Source organism: Euleptes europaea, chromosome 8, assembly GCF_029931775.1.
Source record: "Euleptes europaea isolate rEulEur1 chromosome 8, rEulEur1.hap1, whole genome shotgun sequence".
NCBI classification, from domain to species: domain Eukaryota; kingdom Metazoa; phylum Chordata; class Lepidosauria; order Squamata; family Sphaerodactylidae; genus Euleptes; species Euleptes europaea.
Window position 1 is genome coordinate 43368213 of NC_079319.1, and position 20085 is coordinate 43388297.

A 20085-nucleotide genomic window follows, 5' to 3' on the forward strand; every position below is an offset into this window, starting at 1 on the left:
TACCTAGGGAGGTGGTAAACTCCGCCTCACCAGCAGTCTTTAAGCAGTGGCTGGACAAACATCTCAGGGATGCTCTAGGCTGATCCTGCATTGAGCAGGGGGTTGGACTAGATGGCCTGTATGGCCCCTTGCAACTTTATGATTCTATGATTCTAAGAGTACAGGTTTTTATCTGGTATAAATTATCCATAGGGTACACCATTATATTGGGATAAAAAATAATGACACAGCTTTGGTTGTTATGGTATAAAATTACCTGATCTCATTTGTTGATTTCGTAACAGGGAAGAAGCCTTGCTTTTCCTTTCTTGTATTTCTAATTAAAGGAAGATAAAAAAATAATATGTGGGTAAAACATTACATGAATGGCTATGTTGTATAGTTGTAGTGATGGACAGCTGTATTCTATTGAATTGTCCTAGTAATAGAATCCCCCATGTTTGACAGGGAGTTTGCAGAGAATTCTGAGTATGGCAGTTGTGGGGTTCTGACAATTGATAACTGACAGCTGACTGGGAGAGAAGTTAACAGACAGAGCTTGGAGACTGTGTAAGCTGCAAGCTGTCTGGTGGAGGATTCATTTCTGGAGTGAAAAGGAACACATTTGGGTTTTGGGTCAGGAAGGATCCATAATCAGTTATCTAGGAAAATAGCTCTAAGGTTGATCGAATGATCCCTAAGACTTTAATGGGAAGTAGCTCTGTCAAACGGTGTGATCCCAGGCCAGTTTAAAGGAGAAACTGGGGGAGTGTGTTAATGTTCCTAACTCCTCCAACTAAAGAACAACTCTGTAAAATAAGGTTAAGTTTAAGAAACAAACCAGTGACTGCCAAGAGAAATCACTCTCAGTAGAAAATAAAAGTTTAAACATTTGTATGTGAACCACCTTGATACATTTGGAATTACAATATATCACTTGAACATAACCATCTTAAGTTCCTCAATTCTGTTATTCTGTTACAAACCACATTCCTGTGCCATATATTCCTGACTTTTTATAGCAAATAAGGGATCTGTCATAATTAGTGGCAATGGTGTTATAAGTCTCAACAGTGATAGTGAGGGTTGGTGTGTGTGAGAACAAAATTTTAAAAAAAATAAAACAAGAAGAGTTCTGTCATAGCTGCATACTTGATAATTTTTTTCATGCAATGGCATCCTGCCCCCCTGCAGATTTAGGAGAGTGACTCACTGAATTTTGTTGTGGGTAAGAAATTTTCTCCCCCTTTCTCCCATACTGAATCTCATTAGGTTTGCATCATCCACCTGTGCTGGAACCCAAGGATGTGCCAAGACTAAGTGAAACATTGCAGTTGTTGAAGAAGGGCAGGTATAACTGCCAGTAGAATAGGATTTGTCCTGGATCAGGCAATGGTGAGGCTGGAATAGCCATCAGTCAACAATAATTGGCTCTCTCTTTTTGGCATGGAACCAAAAAGGTTTGTTGATTCCAAGTCAGAACAGCAGTTTTCTCTGAACCTGAGAAGGCCTACAGTACCATCATCCTGCAACTGACTCTCACTCCTTTGCAATTATAAGAGTTTGGAAAAGGAGGGCCAGTGAAAAACTCCCTTATGTGTACCTATATTCTAAGATCCCACAAAAATCAGTTGCCTTCCCAAGTGTGGAAAATCTTGGGTAACCATTAAGGCAATCTGAGGGGAGTTTGCCCATCATTAATAAACACTAGTGTATTAGTTAGCATTCTTCAGACCGTTTTTCCCCCTCTGAAGTTGGAATGTTTGTGAACATTCCATGACATTACAATAACAGCCATTGGCTTGGGGTAGTGTGGCTCACAAATAGATGACAAGTGACATAAAACCCTAATAAAATTATATTCCGTTTTGTTGTAAGTTTATTAATATCATTTATGTTAACTGCTAAGCTGGCTAGTGCTGCTGTTTCTGTAAGCAGATTCCACAGGGTGTGCTTTCTGTTATAACAGGCTTTTTATAAACAGAAAAATGTGGTATATTGTGCAGTTCTGAAGGCGACTCTCAGCAAATACTTAGTGTATCAAATAACACTGACCTGTTACGTTCAGGGTTACTGAAGCAAACTTTTTCTTATCGGTTCTGTCTCTTAGCCATGTCTGAGCCATAAACAGTAGTTTCTTTCCTCCTACAGTAGGCTCTTCCACAACAATCTTCTCAAGGTGCCAGTCAGAGCCTTTCTCTTTTTCCACAACAAGCTCATGCACAGTCCCAATATCTAGTGCTTCCACTTGAAAAATATCCACCTGGAAAGATTACAATCAATATGCAGAGAGCGTCGTGATCACAATAGCTACACAGGGATATCATGAATGGAAAGCGTAATAAGTGCAGTGTTTTACTCATCAAATGCAGGTAAGCATTAAAGAGGAGGAATGGGAAACTGCAAGCTTGCTTACAGCAAAAACAAATTACATCACAGTGGTTTTCAAACAAACCAAAGTAGCATTGTAATGGAAAGTACATACCTATGCATGGCACACAGGAAAAAAAAGAAGCTCCCACATGCACTGAGCTCCATGTTATCACCACCATGCTTACACGTATATATACAGGCACACATTGAGACTGTGAATGCACAGGCCTGCTATTGGTAGGGTTGCCAGGTCCCTCTTTGCCACTGGCGGGAGGTTTTGGGGTGGAGCCTGAGGAGGGCGGGGTTTGGGCAGGGGAGGGACTTCAATGCCATACAGTCCAATTGACAAAGCAGCCCTTTTGACCAAGGGAACGGATCTCTATCGGCTGGAGATCAGTTGTAATAGCAGGAGATCTCCAGCTAGTACCTGGAAGTTGGCAACCCTAGCTATTGGAGATAACTTTCTAGCCCCCCCCCTTCCTGGTGTGCATGGTTGCATTTCCCCACCAAAACCATTGTGTGCTGAGAGGGAGAGGTGCAATATCCCCCTAAGTTCTCCTGAGCTGCTGGAGCCACCAAAGAAACCAAACACAACAGATAACTCACAGCAGGGCAGCAGGGGGTACTGTGTGCCTGCACAGAAGAGAACTCAGCAATAGTTACAGGTAAGTGCAATCCTATTTTTGTTGTTGGTTTTCTGTGCAGTCCCACACTGGGAGAGTAACAAGCTACTCACCAGGAGGTGAGTATGAGTCTCTCAATTGAAGAGAGAACTCAGAAAAGCTTTCCCAATGGCTGATTTTTGTCTGGCATCTGTGTCCACAGCATAGCGTAATATGAAAGCGTCAGCAGAAGACTCTGTCACAGCTTTTCAGATGACAAAGAAGGCAGCTGAAGAATCTTGTGACCTGGTACAATGAGCTTGAACTGACAGCAGACAGAAAATGCCAGCATGCTCATAACAAAGTTTAATAGTCTGAACAATCCAGCAAGACAAAGTTTGTGATGACGCTGCATGACCCTGACACAGTCCGGCAAAACAAACAAGCAAGCTGTGGACCTGCTGGAAAGGTTGTGTCTTTTGTAAATAGAATAATAAAGCTCTTTTGATATCTAAACAGTATAGGATTCTTTCTGCTGAACATGAAGGATTGGTGGGGGGGGGGGGACACCAGTAGCATGACCACCTGGGCCAGGTGGAACTTAGAAGCAACCTTAGGTAGAAAAAGCAAAGCTAAGGTGTAAAACCACCTTATGAGGGGGATAAATTGAGTTAGGGGGTCATTCCCCAACCCTCCTAAGCAGATGTAATCGTCACTAGAAAGCAGACTTTCAGTGATGATTAATGTTTCTATTGAGCGAGAGAGAATTAACAATGCAAAACAAAATCCACTCCAGTCTCACATGGTATTTTAAGAAAAATAATGCCTTAGATATGGTGGGGAAATCATTTGCTCAAAAATTGCACTACTGCCGTTCAGTAAAGACTCTAGAGCTAGCAAAGTTATACTACTGATGACCAAAAAGGTTAGCAGTCTCAAGCTGATGGTTCTGAAGTTTCTATCATATAAGCAGCAAGCAAACACCATTCGAAAAACCAATAAATCCTCATGCTTTCGTTATCCAATATGTACCAATAACAAAAAATTACAATCTCAGTATTGCAGTGAAAACTTTGGCAGGACACAGTTGCACAATGTAATGTTTCCCAAGGTCACAGATTCTGAGAACTCCTGCTGACTTTTTAAACCTGAGTTCGTATTATCCTGTACTCATCAACGCCAGATCTGAAAGCTTTCTGTTTCCCTTTTTGGCAGCAATAGCTGTAGCAGGAGCAGGAGATTTTGAATAAACAGTATCTGCATAAACATAAATCATATATCCTCAGTGGTCCAGCCATGATTGTTGGGTAGCAAAAATAACATTATTAGCAGACATGGAAATGGTGAATCCTATTGCTCTTCTCGAAGTCCTGAATGTCAACTACTTTCATACAGTCCTTGCTTCAACTAATTCCCCACAATTCTCAATCTTAATTTTAAATAGCCTTTTACCAAAGGAACCTATTTTAACTAGGATTGGAATTTTTTTTAAAGCTTCAAAAATCCCAGACTGTGGCCTGATTATTCTCCTCTCTCTTTTGGAGTTATTTCATAGCTGAAAATAGAATTACAAAAATGAAACCTGGTAGAAGAGGCATGAAGAATATCCTCGAATTCAAAACTGGGACATCTATGAATAGAAATAACGGTAAAGGATGATGGGAACCACAAATGGCCAATTCTTGTCAATCAGGCTGTCAATCCCCCTGGAGTCCAGGTATTTATGTATTTGCAAGCCTCATTAACTCAGGAACATCTACCTTTTAAATGCTATTATGATTTTTTCTCCTTTCATGCAACAGAACAATAGGGCTATTGTTTGTATAACACTAAGAATCTAATAGGCAAAAAAAAAACCAGACTACAGAGGAGTGATATTTTAGGAGACACATATATTTATTTAAAGAAGTGATGCTTCCAAATTTTTCCTTATTGAATTTTCATCCTTATTTTGCAGTTCCAAACTGTGATCTCTTCTCCAAATCAACATCAACACACAAGAAATACTGCATTGCTCAATTTTTATTTCTGAAATTTGACTAGAATGCTATGCATGAGCATCTTGCTGTAATTCTTAAACTTTACTTGAATTTCCCCCTCTCTATACACATGTGAATTAATAAGACACTGGCCAAAAAGCAGTTCTGATATGAAGATTCTTTTTGGCCATTTATGCTTGGTAATTAGTAGCGTGTTCCAGGCTGAAGTGCCCCGCATATTTTTTTTATTTCTTCATGCTGAACCATCATTCCAGATGTCACTACAAAGCAAGCGCATACCTGCTTCTCATTTCTTAAGAGCCCCTTTAATGCGAACTTTTGTATTTGCTCAACCCCCGTATCGAAGCATTCACTGAAGGAAGCATGCAGAATCCCAGCCGCGGCTTAGCTAGGTAAACGACTATTGCTAATAGCTATGCGAACAAAGAAATGAAGGATCAAGCGAGTGGGGGGATGGGTGGGATTTGTTTTACTTTCTCCTCTTGCATCGGGACCATGAATAGTTGTTTTAAAGGTTGGATTTAAAAAATCAGCATTGAGCAAGGAGCAGAATCAACCCTGCATATATGGCCTTTGAGTAGTGTTTTACAGGAGCAAACGTGTATATAAGTTAAACATCACAAAAAACAATCTTTATGCAGCCAGGTATACAAATGTATCCAGGCAGAGTGGAGGCTTCACCTATGACTTATTAAATTTGCAGATGATACTAAATTGGGAGGGGTAGCAAATACGGTAGAAGACAGAGCCAAGATGCAGGTTGATCTTGACAGGCTGGAGAAGTGGGCTAGAACTAATAAAAGGCACTTCAACAAAGACAAATGTAAAGTTTTGCATTTAGGTAGGAAAAAACAAATGCATAATTATAGGATGGGGGAGACTTGTCTGAGCAATAGTGTGTGTGAAAAGGGTCTTGGGGGTCTTAGTAGACCAAACACTGAACATGAGTCAGCAGTGTGATGTGGTAGCTAAAAAGGCAAATGCAATCTTGGGCTGCATCAACAGACGTATAGTGCCCAGATCACACGAAGTGATGTTATCGCTTTACTCCACTCTGGTTAGACCTCAACTAGAGTACTGTGTTCAGTTTTGGGCTCCACAATTTTAAAAAGATGTACACAAGCTGGAACGTGTCCAGAGGAGGGCAACAAAGATGGTGAGGGGTCTGGAGAACAAGTCCTATGAGGAAAGGTTGAAGGAGCTGAGTATGTTTAGCCTGAAGAGGAGAAGACTGAGAGGGGATATGATAACCATGTTCAAGTACTTGAGGGGATGTCATATTGAGGATGGTGCCGAGTTGTTTTCTGTTGCCCAAGACGGTCGGACCAGAACCAACGGGTTGAAATTAAATCAAAAGAGTTTCCGTCTAGACATTAGGAAGAATTTTCTAACAGTTAGAGCGGTTCCTCAGTGGAACAGGCTTCCTCGGGAGGTGGTAAGCGCTCCTTCCCTGGAGGTTTTTAAGAAGAGATTAGATGGCCATCTGTCAGCAATGCTGATTCTGTGACCTTAGGCAGATGATGAGAGGGAGGGCATCTTGGCCATCTTCTGGTCACTAGGTGTGTGGGGGGGGAGGTAGATGTGAATTTCCTGCATTGTGCAGGGGGTTGGACTTGACCCTGGTGGTCCCTTCCAACTCTATGTTTCTATGATTTCTATGACTGGGGCAGATTGGTAGGAGACATTCAGGCGAGGTTAGTAAAAAGTAATCGAGTCAACCTGGCTGCTTGATAGTAATCAGATTTTGTACTCAGGAAGACTTGTGTTTGCTGATGAAATTACATTGATAAACCTAGGTGGGTGCCTGGCTTTGCAAGCTCCTCTGGCAATGGATAGACATGCAGATGTCCTATCAGTGAATCAGTCTCCCACAAAAAGTTTGGCCACTCACTTGCATAGCCCAAGGAGAGCCTTGGCCTCACCTTCTCTAAAGCATAGCATTGCTAGCTCCTAAAATGGCCACCAAAGCAAACAAGATGGAGCCAAGATGGACAGGGCAGAGAGCCCATATCTAGGAAGAGGGCCCCTGGTAACACTGCTGCATTCTGGACCAGCTCGAGCTTCTGGGTTGTCTTCAAGGGCAGCCCAACATAGAGCATGTTATAGTAATCCAATCATGAGGTTACAGAAGGATGGATCAGTGTGGTCAGAATAGCTCAGTCTAAAAAAAGAGAGAGTTGGCAAACCAGGTGCAGCAGATGGAAGGATGTTCTTGGCCACTGCACCAACCTGCTTTCCAAACATCAAGGCTAGGTTCATGAGCACCTCCAGGCTCTTAATCTACTCTTAAAGAGCACTCCACTCTGCCCAGCACAAGTGGATCCAGGACCTCTAGAACATCAGCTTTCCCAACCAGCATTGTCTTATCTAGATTCAACAACAGCTTGTTCTGTCTCAGCCACCTGACAACAGCCTCAAAGTACTGGATAGATGATTCTGCTACTCAGTGAAAACTCTTGTGTCTGGTCAAGCATTAAAAGACCAAAACCATCAAAGGGCTACTCCATTAACACCAACTTTATAATACAGCCAATGGATAAGCATAGTGCCAGAGGATGTTGAAAGATGTAGCAGTATTAACAAGAAAGCCTATCCACTGTTCAACTCTACAAGCAAAGACCATCCATCAGTGCAACTAAAGCTGTCTTTCTACCAAACTCAGGCCTGAAATCAAATTGAAATGGGTCAAGGGCAGATGTGTCAGCCAGGAATTCCTGAAGTTGCTCTACCACTGCTTTACCACCTTCCCCAGAAAAGGTAGATTGGAGACAGGCCTATAACTGGCCCCCTTATCCCTAGCCTGTGAAGGATTTTTAAGCAGAGGTCAAAGCAACAACTAAAAGCATCCCAAGCATTTCAGAGAAAATAATGATACCCTACTAATATTATTAGAGAGCCAGCATGGTGTAGTGGTTAAGGTGTCGGACTAGGATCTGGGAAACCTAGGTTCAAATCCCCACTCTGCAATGGAAACTTGCTGGGTGACCTTGAGCCAGTCACACTCACTCAGCCTTGATCCTGGCAAGTATTTGGATGGGAGATCTCCAAGGAATACCAGAAGCATGACAAACCACTTTTGAATGTCTCTTGTTTTGAAAACCTTATGGGGTCACCATGAGTCAGTTGTGACTTGACAGGAAAAAAACAAAACAAAACACAAATATTGTTAATCAACTTGTTAACTTCTTGACCAACTACCTTTTTCAGACAAGCAAGTCAACTGACTGGAAGTAATCTGTAATAAATCCTTTCCTTTATTAACAGTAGCTCCTTTGACCAAAGGTCTCGAGCCAAAAATACAATACAGTCAGATACAAATCACATCAAAACATTTACAAAACAGCAAATAAAGATGATTATGTAAATAACAAAGTACCATTAAAAATATGAAAACCCGGCTTGTCAGATTAATGCGTAGTGGAAGAGTGTCCAGTCTCACAGATATCACAACAGACAAAAATTTGGCTTGTGGTAAATCAATTACTTGACTTAATTATCTGTTTGATAGACTTAGCAAGTCTTAACCTTGCCCTGTCATAGATAGACAGATGCAATTTTCAAAACGTGGAAAAATAATCAAATTGTTAATTGTTAGGTAATCCACAGATGATGGCCAGCTGGGCCATGTAGGACTCAGAACAAAGAACACCCTTTTCTCCACCTCTTGCAAACATATTTGAATATCTAACTTTCTGATCTATTTCTGCATCATTAATCCACTCTTTATAATAGTCCTGGCATTTGTATGAGGCTAATGCCATATTTTGACATGATATTAAACAGGAACTCCGTTCTGTTGAGTGGCAGTTACTGTAGAGTCAAGGGGAAAATTATTGCTAGGCAAAGCACATTTTTTAAATGTCACAACAACTGTTAAGGTGAAGCATGCAAATTCTAAGCCTGAAATATTCTAAAATCCTACACTGTTTCTAAGATTGCTAGTTGCAGAGAGGGAAAGGAAATATTTCAAGGTGTGTGTTTGCTTGCCTAATATGCACCATATTGTATTGAGGTTCTTTTTGGAGTTTATTTATAGAGGGGAAAAACATACATATTCATACTTTTTCCAAAAATAAGTACCGGAGACATCACTGCTAAGGCAGGAATCCATTTTCCTTTCACATTTATCTTCAGCATTTTCAGTAATAATAATGTAACTGAATAAGGAGAATGCACTATTTTCACTTACAGGTAGGGTTGCCAATCTCCAGGTACTAACTGGAGATCTCCTGCTATTACAACTGATCTCCAGCTGATAGAGATCAATTCACCTGGAGAAAATGGCGGCTTTGTCAATTGGACTCTATGGCATTGAAGTCCCTCCCCTCCCCAAAGTCTGCCCTCCTCAGGCTCTGCCCCCAAAACACCTCCCGCCAGTGGCAACCCTATTTGGGGAGCTTTGAAAAAATGAGTGGCAGTAGTTTTGTGCCAAATGCATATCATATTATCAGCATCATATCAGCATCTAATAGACAAGTCGGCCAAATCTTATATATATGTATTTATGTATTTATTTGTATATACAAACATACATACATGCATACATATAAGGCCAAATCTCATATATATATATGAGGGGTTAAAAAATGAAAAATGATAAAAGGAACACGTGTAGCTTTAAGGAATGGATTCCCTCAGTGGCTGTTACTAGGCAACCACTGTCTTCAAAGGCTTGATTCTGTCAGTAAAAACAAGTGGGAGGAGGCAGAACCCTTTCCAGGCTTATTTTGGCATTTGAAAGAGGGCATCTTGTGGTCAGACCTGACTCGGGTTGCCAGCTCCAAGTTGGGAAATTCCTGGAGATTTTGAGGTGGAGTCTGAGGAAGGCAAGGTTTCGGGAAGGGAGAGGCCTCAGCTGAATATAATGCCACAGAGTCACCCTCCACAGCAGATCTCTGTTGGCTGGAGTTCAGTTGTAATTCTGGGAGATCTCCAGGTACCACCTGGAGATTGGCAACCTTATGCCTGGAAGCAACCTCTGGATGACATGATACCACTTGACTTCCATGACTAAACTAACTATTGATATTGTTCAGCAGCACTCAACTTCCATGACTGAACTGGCTACTTGATACTGTTCAGCAGCAGCCACCCTATGAAAGCCAATGTGGCATAGCAATTAGAACTTCAGAGTAGGGTCTGGGAGATCCAGGTTCAAACTCCAGCCTTGCTATGGAAGGGTGCCATTTTTAAAATTTAAGGGAACACAAGTTTTGTACTGCTCTCAAAAATAGGCAGTAATTAAATAACTGAGTTATTACAAGCAAACAATGACTTTCTCAATAGCTTACCTTCCCCTTAGTGAACATGTCCTCTCCATTTCTAGCTAATTTTCTCTTGCCCGTGTCTCCCTTTGATCCTCTCAAAGTGACATATATATCAGCATCTGTTCCTGAATCCGGGGATGAGTGTGTTGAGATGTGCAGGACAAACTGTTTCACTGAAGAAAGAAGTACCAAATTTCAATCAATTAAATATGCATATTTAACGAATAAGCATAATATTTTTTACTCTTAGGCTGTAAAGCGCCAAGGCAGCTTTGCTTGCACAGGCACTGATAGACCCTCAAGGTTTGGTTCTCGTAGCTGGAGTCATTTCACCTGATCACCGAGCTAAAAAAATCCTGCATTCTTCCCTCAATGTAGGTCTGCAATGACCCATTATCATTCAGAAGCAAAACCAAAACCAAAAAATTGGCTGGCCTGAATTCAGTGTCATGACCTCAAGAATGGGTGCGTCCCTCCCCCACTTCTCTGTTTGCAGACAGGTAAAGAGACTACTCACTGCAAATGAGGGGGCATACTGAAGGACGCTGGAGTTTAAAATATTATCTAGCACAGCAGCTTCTTCTGCTGATTTGTAAGGCTTCTCAATCATCATTGGGAATTGTGTAGAATCCTATCTACCTGTGGCCCCTTTCAGCCTCCCTTTTCTTAAATGACAAATGCTTGTTGGTGGTAAGACTTAGTTTCACCCAGGTTAGTGTCAGATAAGAATTAATCCTAAAATGGGTTTGTAATTAACAGCCCATTGAGTATTGACTAGTCTGCTCCACAGAAATGACAATTTTAGCCAAACAGTGTTTGTCCACACACTTCCCTGCCTCCTTCTGTTGTTTGTAAACTGCCAGTACAAGCAGTATGGAGCAGGTATCTTGCCTATCTGGCCTATATACACCTCTGTGAAGTGTCATGTACGCTGATACTGCAATGTAATATCAATCACCAATCAATAATAATCACTCCAACTAAATTAACATAACTGTAAACGCACTGTGATTTTGACAGTTTCAATAGACATTTGAAGCAAATATCAAACCTGTTAACCAATTGCAGCTAGCTGTGAGAACTGGAAATTCAGCCATTGTGTACTGATCTGAAAAATCTCGAAGACATGGGAAATCTAAAATTTCTTTACTTTTTCTGTGCTGGAGCTTCACCTGTATATGTGGAGGGATGATGAGATACACATATCTGGATCATTCCAAAGTTTATGCAGCAGAGTTTTTCCATCAATACCCAGCAAATGTCTCTAGGAAGCTTCCTAATATCTCTGGTAAGCTCACTAATGGTGCATGAAAATAATGGCCACTCCTGCTTGTGGCTGTGGGTTAAACACCTCTGAAGATGGAAAGTGGCCTGAAGGTTGCTCTGAGGTGAGCTTGAAATGCCAGCTGGGGGGCAGGGAGGAAAAGGTGCTGTGGCCACTGCTGCTCTCCCTGGTGGGGCAGTGCCTTCTACCCGGCGGGGAAAGGAGCCACCGCCACTGCTGCTGCCAGGCCCGGAAGTCTCCCGTTGGGGAGTTGACTCAGGCACCCTGCATGCACGGGTGAGCTCTTTCCTCTGTTGCGCGCCTTCCATTTTAAGTCGTGACAACAGATGAATGGGTTCTCCCAGGGCTGTAGCAAAAGGGGGAGGATTGAACACGCATGTGGGTAAAGCATGTGTGTGGTGACCTCACCAATTCGCTGCATTCCCGGGAGAAAAGAGGGAGAAAGTGGCCATGGGTAATGGCCATAGAATCATAGTTTGACGGGACCACCAGGATCTAGTCCAACCCCCTGCAAAATGCAGGAAATTCACAACTACCTCCCCTCCACACACACACCAAGTGACCCCCTACTCCATGCCCAGAAGATGGCCAAGATGCCCTCCCTCTCATGATCTGCCATGATCTTGTTGGCCATATTACTCCCATAGAACAGGAAAATGGACTGCACCACTGGGTCGAAACATAAGCTTTTAATAGATACCATATTTTACAGCCATCAACATGAGTACCCGCCATGCTTTTGTGTAATCCATGTTAAAAAACATGTAAGCTAGTAGCCATGTCTAAGAGAATTCCATAAATTAATTACATGCTGTATAAATCAATATTTTCTTTTGATTATCCTTAACCTCCAGTGTCAACAACTTCATTAACTGACACTCCCTCCACATAGGGTTGCTAGCTCCAGGTTGGGAAATACCTGGAGGTTTTAGGGTGGAGTCTGAGGAGGGCAGGGTTTGGAGAGGGAAGGAACTTTAATGCCATAGAGTCCAATTGCCAAAGCAGCCATTTTCTCCAAGGGAACTGATCTCTGTCACCTGGATCAGTTGTAATAGCAGGAGATCTCCAGATGCCACCTGGGGGCTGGCAACCCTACCTCCACAGCATTTTATAATGTTGTAAACCTAAACTTACAAAATGTACGTTTCAGATGCACTAACATATTATTAACAGATCTGCTGTGTGACTTCCAGGATGGTTGTGTAAAGAACTTCTTTCAAAAGGAAGCACAAATGGATCATTTGGGCTTTACCTCACTGCAATGCCAGGTCTCCCCACCTATGTCTTCTATTTCCAAGCGAACTTTGCAGATCATGCCAAACTTCTTATCTAGCTCCAAGGTTGCCTGATGTGCTTCAGCCTTCTTCAACAATCCTTTGGGAATGCAGGCTGAAGCAGATGCTCCTTTGTCATCCCAAGCTGACAAAACCAGCTTCGGGTTTATGATATTGCTTGAAATGTCCCTGGTTGTAATAGTGACATCCCAAGTTCCTGGAAAAGTAAATCAATGTTGTGGTTTTTAAAACTTAAATGGACTTCAATGTTATAAAACATAGCATAAATAGAAAAATAATTGACTATCAAATAGTTGATATCTGCCTTGATGTCAGCAAGTATACTACTAAGTACTGATCCTTTATAAAGCACTTTGTAAATTATTTTACAGTATTTCATTTGTTCAATCTCAAAATAACCCTATGAAGCAGGGAATTTATGATTCCTGTTTACAGGTAAAGACATGATTCAGAGATAGGAATTTGCTTGCCCAAGATTAATTCTGTGTTAGCAATGGTCGATTTCAGAATTCCCAGATGTTATTAGTGGTGTAGAGCCCACATGGTGTAGTGGATAAGAGCAGTGGACTCTAATCTGGAGAACCAGGTTTGATTCCAGTCCTACACAGGAAGCCAGCTGGGTGACCTTGGGCTAGTCACAGTTCTCTCCGAACTCTCTAAGACCTACCTACCTCACAAGGTGCCTGTTGTAGGGAAAGGAATGGAAGACGATTGTAAGCCGGTTTGATACTCCTTAAAAGTACAGAAAATCAGGATATATAAACCAACTCTTCATCTAGTATAGGATTGTACTAGACTAGAAATGGGGAGATCTGGGTTCAAATGCCTTCATAGCCATGAAGCTCACTGGATGACTGACAGTGCAATCATATGTCAATCTTCACAGGCTCGAATATATAGGATTGCATGTGAAAGAATCTCTCTTAACTTAATATACCACACAGGGATGTTTTAAAGACAAAGTGGAGGATGGGAGAACCACGTACCTTTGAGCTTCTTGGAAGAAGGGTGGAACAAATATGTGATAGATTATAATCTGATTCTGTATCCACTGGACTAAATTATGTCTACAGTATATGACTGAATCTTGATGGTTAGGAAATTATGGTAAAATATGGCAAATGAACTTCTCTAAAGAATAATCACTCGCCTTCTCTCTTGTGTAGGAGGAGTTTAAGCTTTGAAAAAAATTTCTGCTCACTCAAAAAGAAGAAAGGGTGACTTCTGCCACCCCCCTTTTTTGCTGCAGCCCCCATGTCACATAAAATGTTGATCTGTATGTTCCCCAACCCACAAGAGTAACATTGGGGAGAAACACAAGGGACTGCTGGGGGAAGGGTAGTCAATACAAATAATTTTTGTGAACTCTCTCTGTTCATGGAAGCACAACCTAAATTTTCTAGTTCCAGAATTGAACTTTCCTGCCTTCTCTCTCCCACTGAAGCCCACTTATCTCCATAAAATGTTGCTTCTGGTGAACAGGGGACTTTGAGGAATGGAGTCAGGAGGGTCTGCAGCAGGAAGGGGGAATCAGGGGAAAATGCCCATTTTATCTGGATACAGCACTGTGGGTGTGAGACATTTCAGTGGAGAAATATAATATTGCCAACATACATGTTACAATTTTCAGTAAAAATGCTTTATCAGTGTTGAATATTAACTTTGCAAATAACATTAATATATTTTAAAATGATCAGAAATAATGTGCTAGCTGACAATAAGAGAAACACTGAACAGGCGGTTTATTTAGAAAAAACATACAATGTATGATTTTAGGTGTATGCCTTAAAATGAAGGAGAGAGATGTTCTATTCCACTGACTGAGAAAAACTGCACAAACAAAACCAGTTATACCATCAATTGAATACATCACCCTTTTTGTAATGCTTTCTGTCCTTAATTTGTGAAAGTAAATATGAACATTTCAGTCCATCTCAATTTAAATGTGTGTGATGGAGTAAGGGGTAACAAAAACACTACAAGAACAGATGATGTATTTCAGAAATAGCTTCAAATGCAACAGCCTTCTGCTCAGCAGTTCTTGGTGCTTGGATAAATCAACTATTTTCTTTTCCTTTTTTCCCTCTGCCGCACGCAGTCTCCAAATCTCATTTTAAAACATTGCTTATACTTCTAATCTCTGCGTCTCTGTTGTGCTAATATATTTTTATTTAAACGTATTATTCCACTTTGCAAAGCATCAGGGGAATAGAGTTTGCATGACAGATGTTATTCAGGATACAGCGGTATTATATTTGAATTTTTTTTTAAAGTCTCAATAGACCCACCCAGGAAAGATAATGATAAAATATATCAAAAAAGGAGCTTGAATGTGTTTTGTTGATTTTGCATCTCACCGTGAACATTTCCTGCCAGCCTCTCTTTTCTGATTTTCCCAAGAAGTTGCAGTTCTTGCTTCATCTTTCCATCACCAATTCCACTGTCCAGCCATTGTTGACATGAGAACACATAGGGACCATCACTTTCCCCTTTTTCCTGTATAGTGATCTGGTTGAGGTACCAGCCGGCTCCATAACCAAATTGATTGTGTTCTACAAGCAGTTTGCTTAACGTTCCTAAATCTATTGCCTGGCCACTGAATGCACGCACCTTTGGGGTGAAATAAATAGGAGTCAAAATCCATGGTATTATAAACATATTAACATTGCTCTGATAGGCAAATAGATTTTACTGTTCAGTTCTTCTGTTTGCTGTTAACTGAAAGAAGAAAAGACTGAATGGTTCTTACAGTAGTCTTATGCAGAGTTACGCCCTTATAACCCCCTTAACTTCAATGGATTTAGACAGGTGTAATTCTGTTTAGGATTATTTATGTCTAGAGCATATTAGAATGTTGATGGTCTTCCTGCGAAAGATAGAAAATAGAGATACTGCTGTATAAGAATCTAAAATCAAAGTTCCTGATCTTTGGGACCTGAAAGAATTAGAGAGATGTATTCGTTCATTTGATAATTATTCCAATAGTAATGTTTTCTAACAGTGATCAAGGAAGACTATTACTAGTAATAATAAACAGTTTTACAGGAGGAGAACATAAGCTGAAAAATGTGTTCAACACAAGGCCACTGAGTGCACAGCTGACTCAGGATATCTCAGCTCTATATCCCTCCTATCATACCCTTCAAACTGTTATCAGTGCTTTTTAAATTATAATCTGGGGAATCATGGGATTTCTTTGAGGAACAAAACAGCTTGTTATGCACTACACAGTTTGCTTTGCAATATGCAAAACTGCAGAGGAGTTTGTGGTGTGGTCTAGAATACAGCTGAGTTCTCACACGTCCACAGTGAGGTCTGGCCAGGACCCCCAGCTGAAACAAGTGTGCATCTTTACTTTCAACCTTCTTTTAACATGTTGACCAAAAAAGAATATGTGGAAAGGATCTGAAAATCTCTGGTCAATACTAATATGAAACGTGCTGCTCTTCTATCTGCCCAACTACAATTCTATGAAGGTAAACTAAAAAGAAAGGGCAATATGATAACATACCAGTTTTTCTTTCGGTTCACTTGACTTCCTATCCTTCAGAATCTGTTTCCAAGAGTATTGATGACAACACAAGCAGAGGTCAACAATGTCAACCTTCTTTGCTGAGATCACATCAGATTCATGCTATTAAGAGGAGATGAACTCCATTGTGGGCTGATGGACACATTTAAAAATACAACTATAGCTTCCAGTAAACAACAATGTGTTAGCAGCTGCAAAGTTTCATGTTAGAATGAATAAATTATATTAGAGAATGAACGTGTGCCCATCTGAGAAAGAATATGAGTGGGTGGGTGGAAGTGTAGGCACATGTGGGTAGCAATAAAACGACCAGATGGATGGCAGAAAAAGAAGCTATAATTTCACTTGTTGACAGCTAATATACCATCAGATTAGAAGACACACATAAAAAAGAAAAAAAAGTGTGTTTGAAAAGTTTTTTTTAAAAATCAAATTATTACACTTGTCCTTTAATGAAGGTAGGAATATGGTCTACAACACATTCAGGAACAGTAACATCAAGCATAATATTTCTACTGGAAAATAGAATTCCTGACATTTTTACTTTCATGTATTTATGATCTTACAAAACAGTTACCATGGCAAATAAAGTGCATAATGGTAAGTATAAAAGGCTCCAAATAGGCAATATTCAAGAACAATGTATTGCAAATAACTTTTGAAACACTGTACTATTTTTATTGTTATTTAAAATCTCAAATCTCATTGTAACACCACAGAATATGCGATCCTTAGCAATAGCCTATACCAGAAATATTCCTCTTTCTTTCTGTTAGCAGTTTTGAACATGAGCTCTATCATTAATCCCATTCTGTATGACAATAAATCATAGTTCTCCGAAACCAGTGGACAAAATCACCCTATTGTTGTCAATGAATTCTCTTCAAGACACATTAAATTATATAGTTCTTTATAATTAGGCCAAATTTATTTTTGTCCTGTGTTATTTCTCATTCTGTATAATAGCACATACACTTCATTGGAAGCATAACTGATGAAAACCAAAATTGTTTCATTTAAATTGGTTTGCCTGATTTAGATTCTGTTTCAGCCAGGCAAAATGACAATTTCCCACTCATTTAACCCATTATACCAGTGAGAACAGTTAACTAGAAAGATAATTACTTAAGCAATGTAAACTGGTTTTATTTACTGTGGTATAATTGAATTGCTTCATCTGCCTTGGCCAATGCAGGTATGTGGTAACTATAGGCATAATTCACCTGCACAGCTATCGTGCAGTATTAATTTATTTTAGCAGGTCTTGCATAGAGTTAGAGGACAAAACTCATGAACTGGAGATGTGCTGTATATGTACTCTATGGACTTTATGTAAGTTTACCTTTCATATGCTTGATATCTATTTCCTATACCAATTCCTGAACATCAGTGATATGCATAGGAAACACTCAGTAGAAATAAGAATTATTCCACCCAGTGCCCGTAGCTCAGGCAGTATTCCCTAAATGCTACTGCTATGATCTTTTCCACGAAACTCGATTCTTTCAAAGAGCTTTTTGATTAAACGTACCAGGATATTTTCTAAATGAAATTACAGTGCATTCTTGACTTGCACTGGCGGCCGCGTCCAAAGGCCTTTGGAGGCTGGCGACGGCCCTCGCTGGCACAAGGGCCAACAGCGCCAGCCTCCAGGAGGTGCACACCGGCATTTGTGGCCCAGTGCTGGCATACAGGGTCTCTAGACCAGCAAAGGCCACGGTGACGACCTGGGAGGCGTTCCTGGGGTGTAACAGCATCCCGGGAGGCATTCCCAGGGTGTAACGGCGTCCTGGGAGGCATTCCTGGGGTGTTACGGCACCAGCCAGGGGGCAGGGCCGGCGTTAGGTGGCCTCCTGAGCTGTTTTGGCTCAGGAACATTCCCTTTTATTTTAGCTGAGATACGAGATACGGATTTTTGGTGCCGGCCTAGCCGAAACCTCCTTAGGAGGCAGGGCTGCTGCATTGCCTCCTAAGCCCGGCACAGGTATTCCGGTCAGGAATGTGCTGTTAGAAATTATTCTTTGGCCATAAGGCCTTTTTAATGAGTTTGGCATTTTCAGAGGCAGAAACTTCACAGTTGTGGCATCTGAACCACAGGAGCCTTTGCAATTCGTGATCACCCCAAGTGGAATATCACTGGAAGGGGAAAGATTGTCACTCAAGGGAGATTGTAGACATATCTGAGAAAGCCCGAGTCTGCAAGTTTGCAACTATATTACTCTTAGAAAGGAGTGACGTATAAACAGCCAGATACCTCTTTTCTGACATCTTCTCTTTATTTCACCTGTGTCTGAATTCCAGGTCTTTGATTATTGAATGAAGGCAAAACTAGATGGGACACTAAAGATTCAATTAGAGGTTTATGACCAGGATCTCCCATAGTGATTTCCCCCCACTAATTAGCAGCCATATGTTTTAAAGTTTGGAGATATGACACTTGTGGAATAAGGGACTGTAATCTTTTGCTCCTGTGCTGTTTCCTCCCTATCACATCTAGTTAAATGGATCTCCCTATCACATCTAAATAAACAGAATACTTCTGCTAGTTTCAGTATTGTGTTAATTTGTCAGTAACATTTAAGGATAGCTTTACATGTGCGCTTTGGATGTAGCACCTGCTATTTTTCCTTCTGCAAATCATGCACACCTCTGAAGTGCAACATCACACTTCTGTGTTCCTCATGCTTTTGCTAAACAATTCCAGAAAAATGAAAACCGGAGGCTGCTAATGTGTTCTATTTTAACCAAACTGCTAAGTTGTGGCTCCTACCCATTTTATTTATAGGGGAAGGCAGGAGGACTGAAAAGCCTCCAGATTCCATTCTTACCTGACCCTTTCCAAAATGTGCACATGACTTTGAATTCTTTAGTCTTCTTTGGCAAGAGTATCCCTTTTCTCCAAATATTGTCATAAAGATGTCAGCATCTGTTTCTGATGCTGGTAACCCTCCCGTGTAGACTCTGATTGAGTAAGTAACTTCTGTGAGGGGACAGCAAAGAAAAAAATGTAACAGAGAAACCTCTGCCTAGCACAGAATACATATGAAGATGTGAAAGGTAAAACAGTCTTTAATATACGTTTTGTCCTTCGTGACCTGATAGATGCAGCCAAATAGCACCCAATGCTGTGCTGCCGTAGAACCAAACTACATATTACATTGAAGCCCGATGCAACTTGAATCCCAAAGCCTGTTGTCCATTGCAAAACAACAACAATAAAAATAACCAAAACCTGCTAAATGTTTCAAACTCAAGTACACCCGGTAAACCCCAGTCTGTAACAACGGCAGGAAAGCAGAAAGCAACCGGGAAGAGGATATCAAGAGGGAAATAGGAAGAAAGGGGAAATTGGACTAATATTAATATAATATTAATGTAGCCTGATACATTCTTTAGCAAGGGAAAGTGGCATGGTGTGGCCTGATTTTGTCAGGTCTCAGAAGCTAAGCAGGGTTGGTACATGGATGGAAGGCCACCAAAGAAGGCTCTGCAGAGAAAGGCTATGGCAAACCACCTCCGCTTCTCACTTACCTTGAAAGCCCATTGCTGGGGCTACTGTAAGTTGGTTGTGATGTGACAACACACATGTACATAGTACATTCATTGGCTCTCCATATAAACATAAGCTTAGATTAGGAATGTTACATATGGGTCTTTCAGTATAGAAATGTCTTATGTTTTTTGGCCAAATAGAGTCTTTTATTTGTCTGCAATGCAGTATTTTCATAATGAAAATCTGCTATGCACAGTTC

At 40.9% G+C, this 20085-nt stretch overlaps 1 protein-coding gene across 1 annotated transcript in view; it reads right to left on the reverse strand.

Moving 5' to 3' along the window:
• The window catches only part of RP1 (RP1 axonemal microtubule associated), a 219783-nt gene that overhangs the window by 24121 nt on the left and 175577 nt on the right, over positions 1 to 20085 (reverse strand). The window contains exons 43-49 of the mRNA XM_056854917.1: positions 19162 to 19313; positions 15159 to 15411; positions 12759 to 12997; positions 11273 to 11393; positions 10246 to 10394; positions 2035 to 2242; positions 257 to 316 (exon numbers count right to left, since the gene is read on the reverse strand). Coding sequence (XP_056710895.1) covers positions 257 to 316; positions 2035 to 2242; positions 10246 to 10394; positions 11273 to 11393; positions 12759 to 12997; positions 15159 to 15411; positions 19162 to 19313 — 1182 coding nt within the window. The remainder of the gene's footprint in view (positions 1 to 256; positions 317 to 2034; positions 2243 to 10245; positions 10395 to 11272; positions 11394 to 12758; positions 12998 to 15158; positions 15412 to 19161; positions 19314 to 20085) is intronic.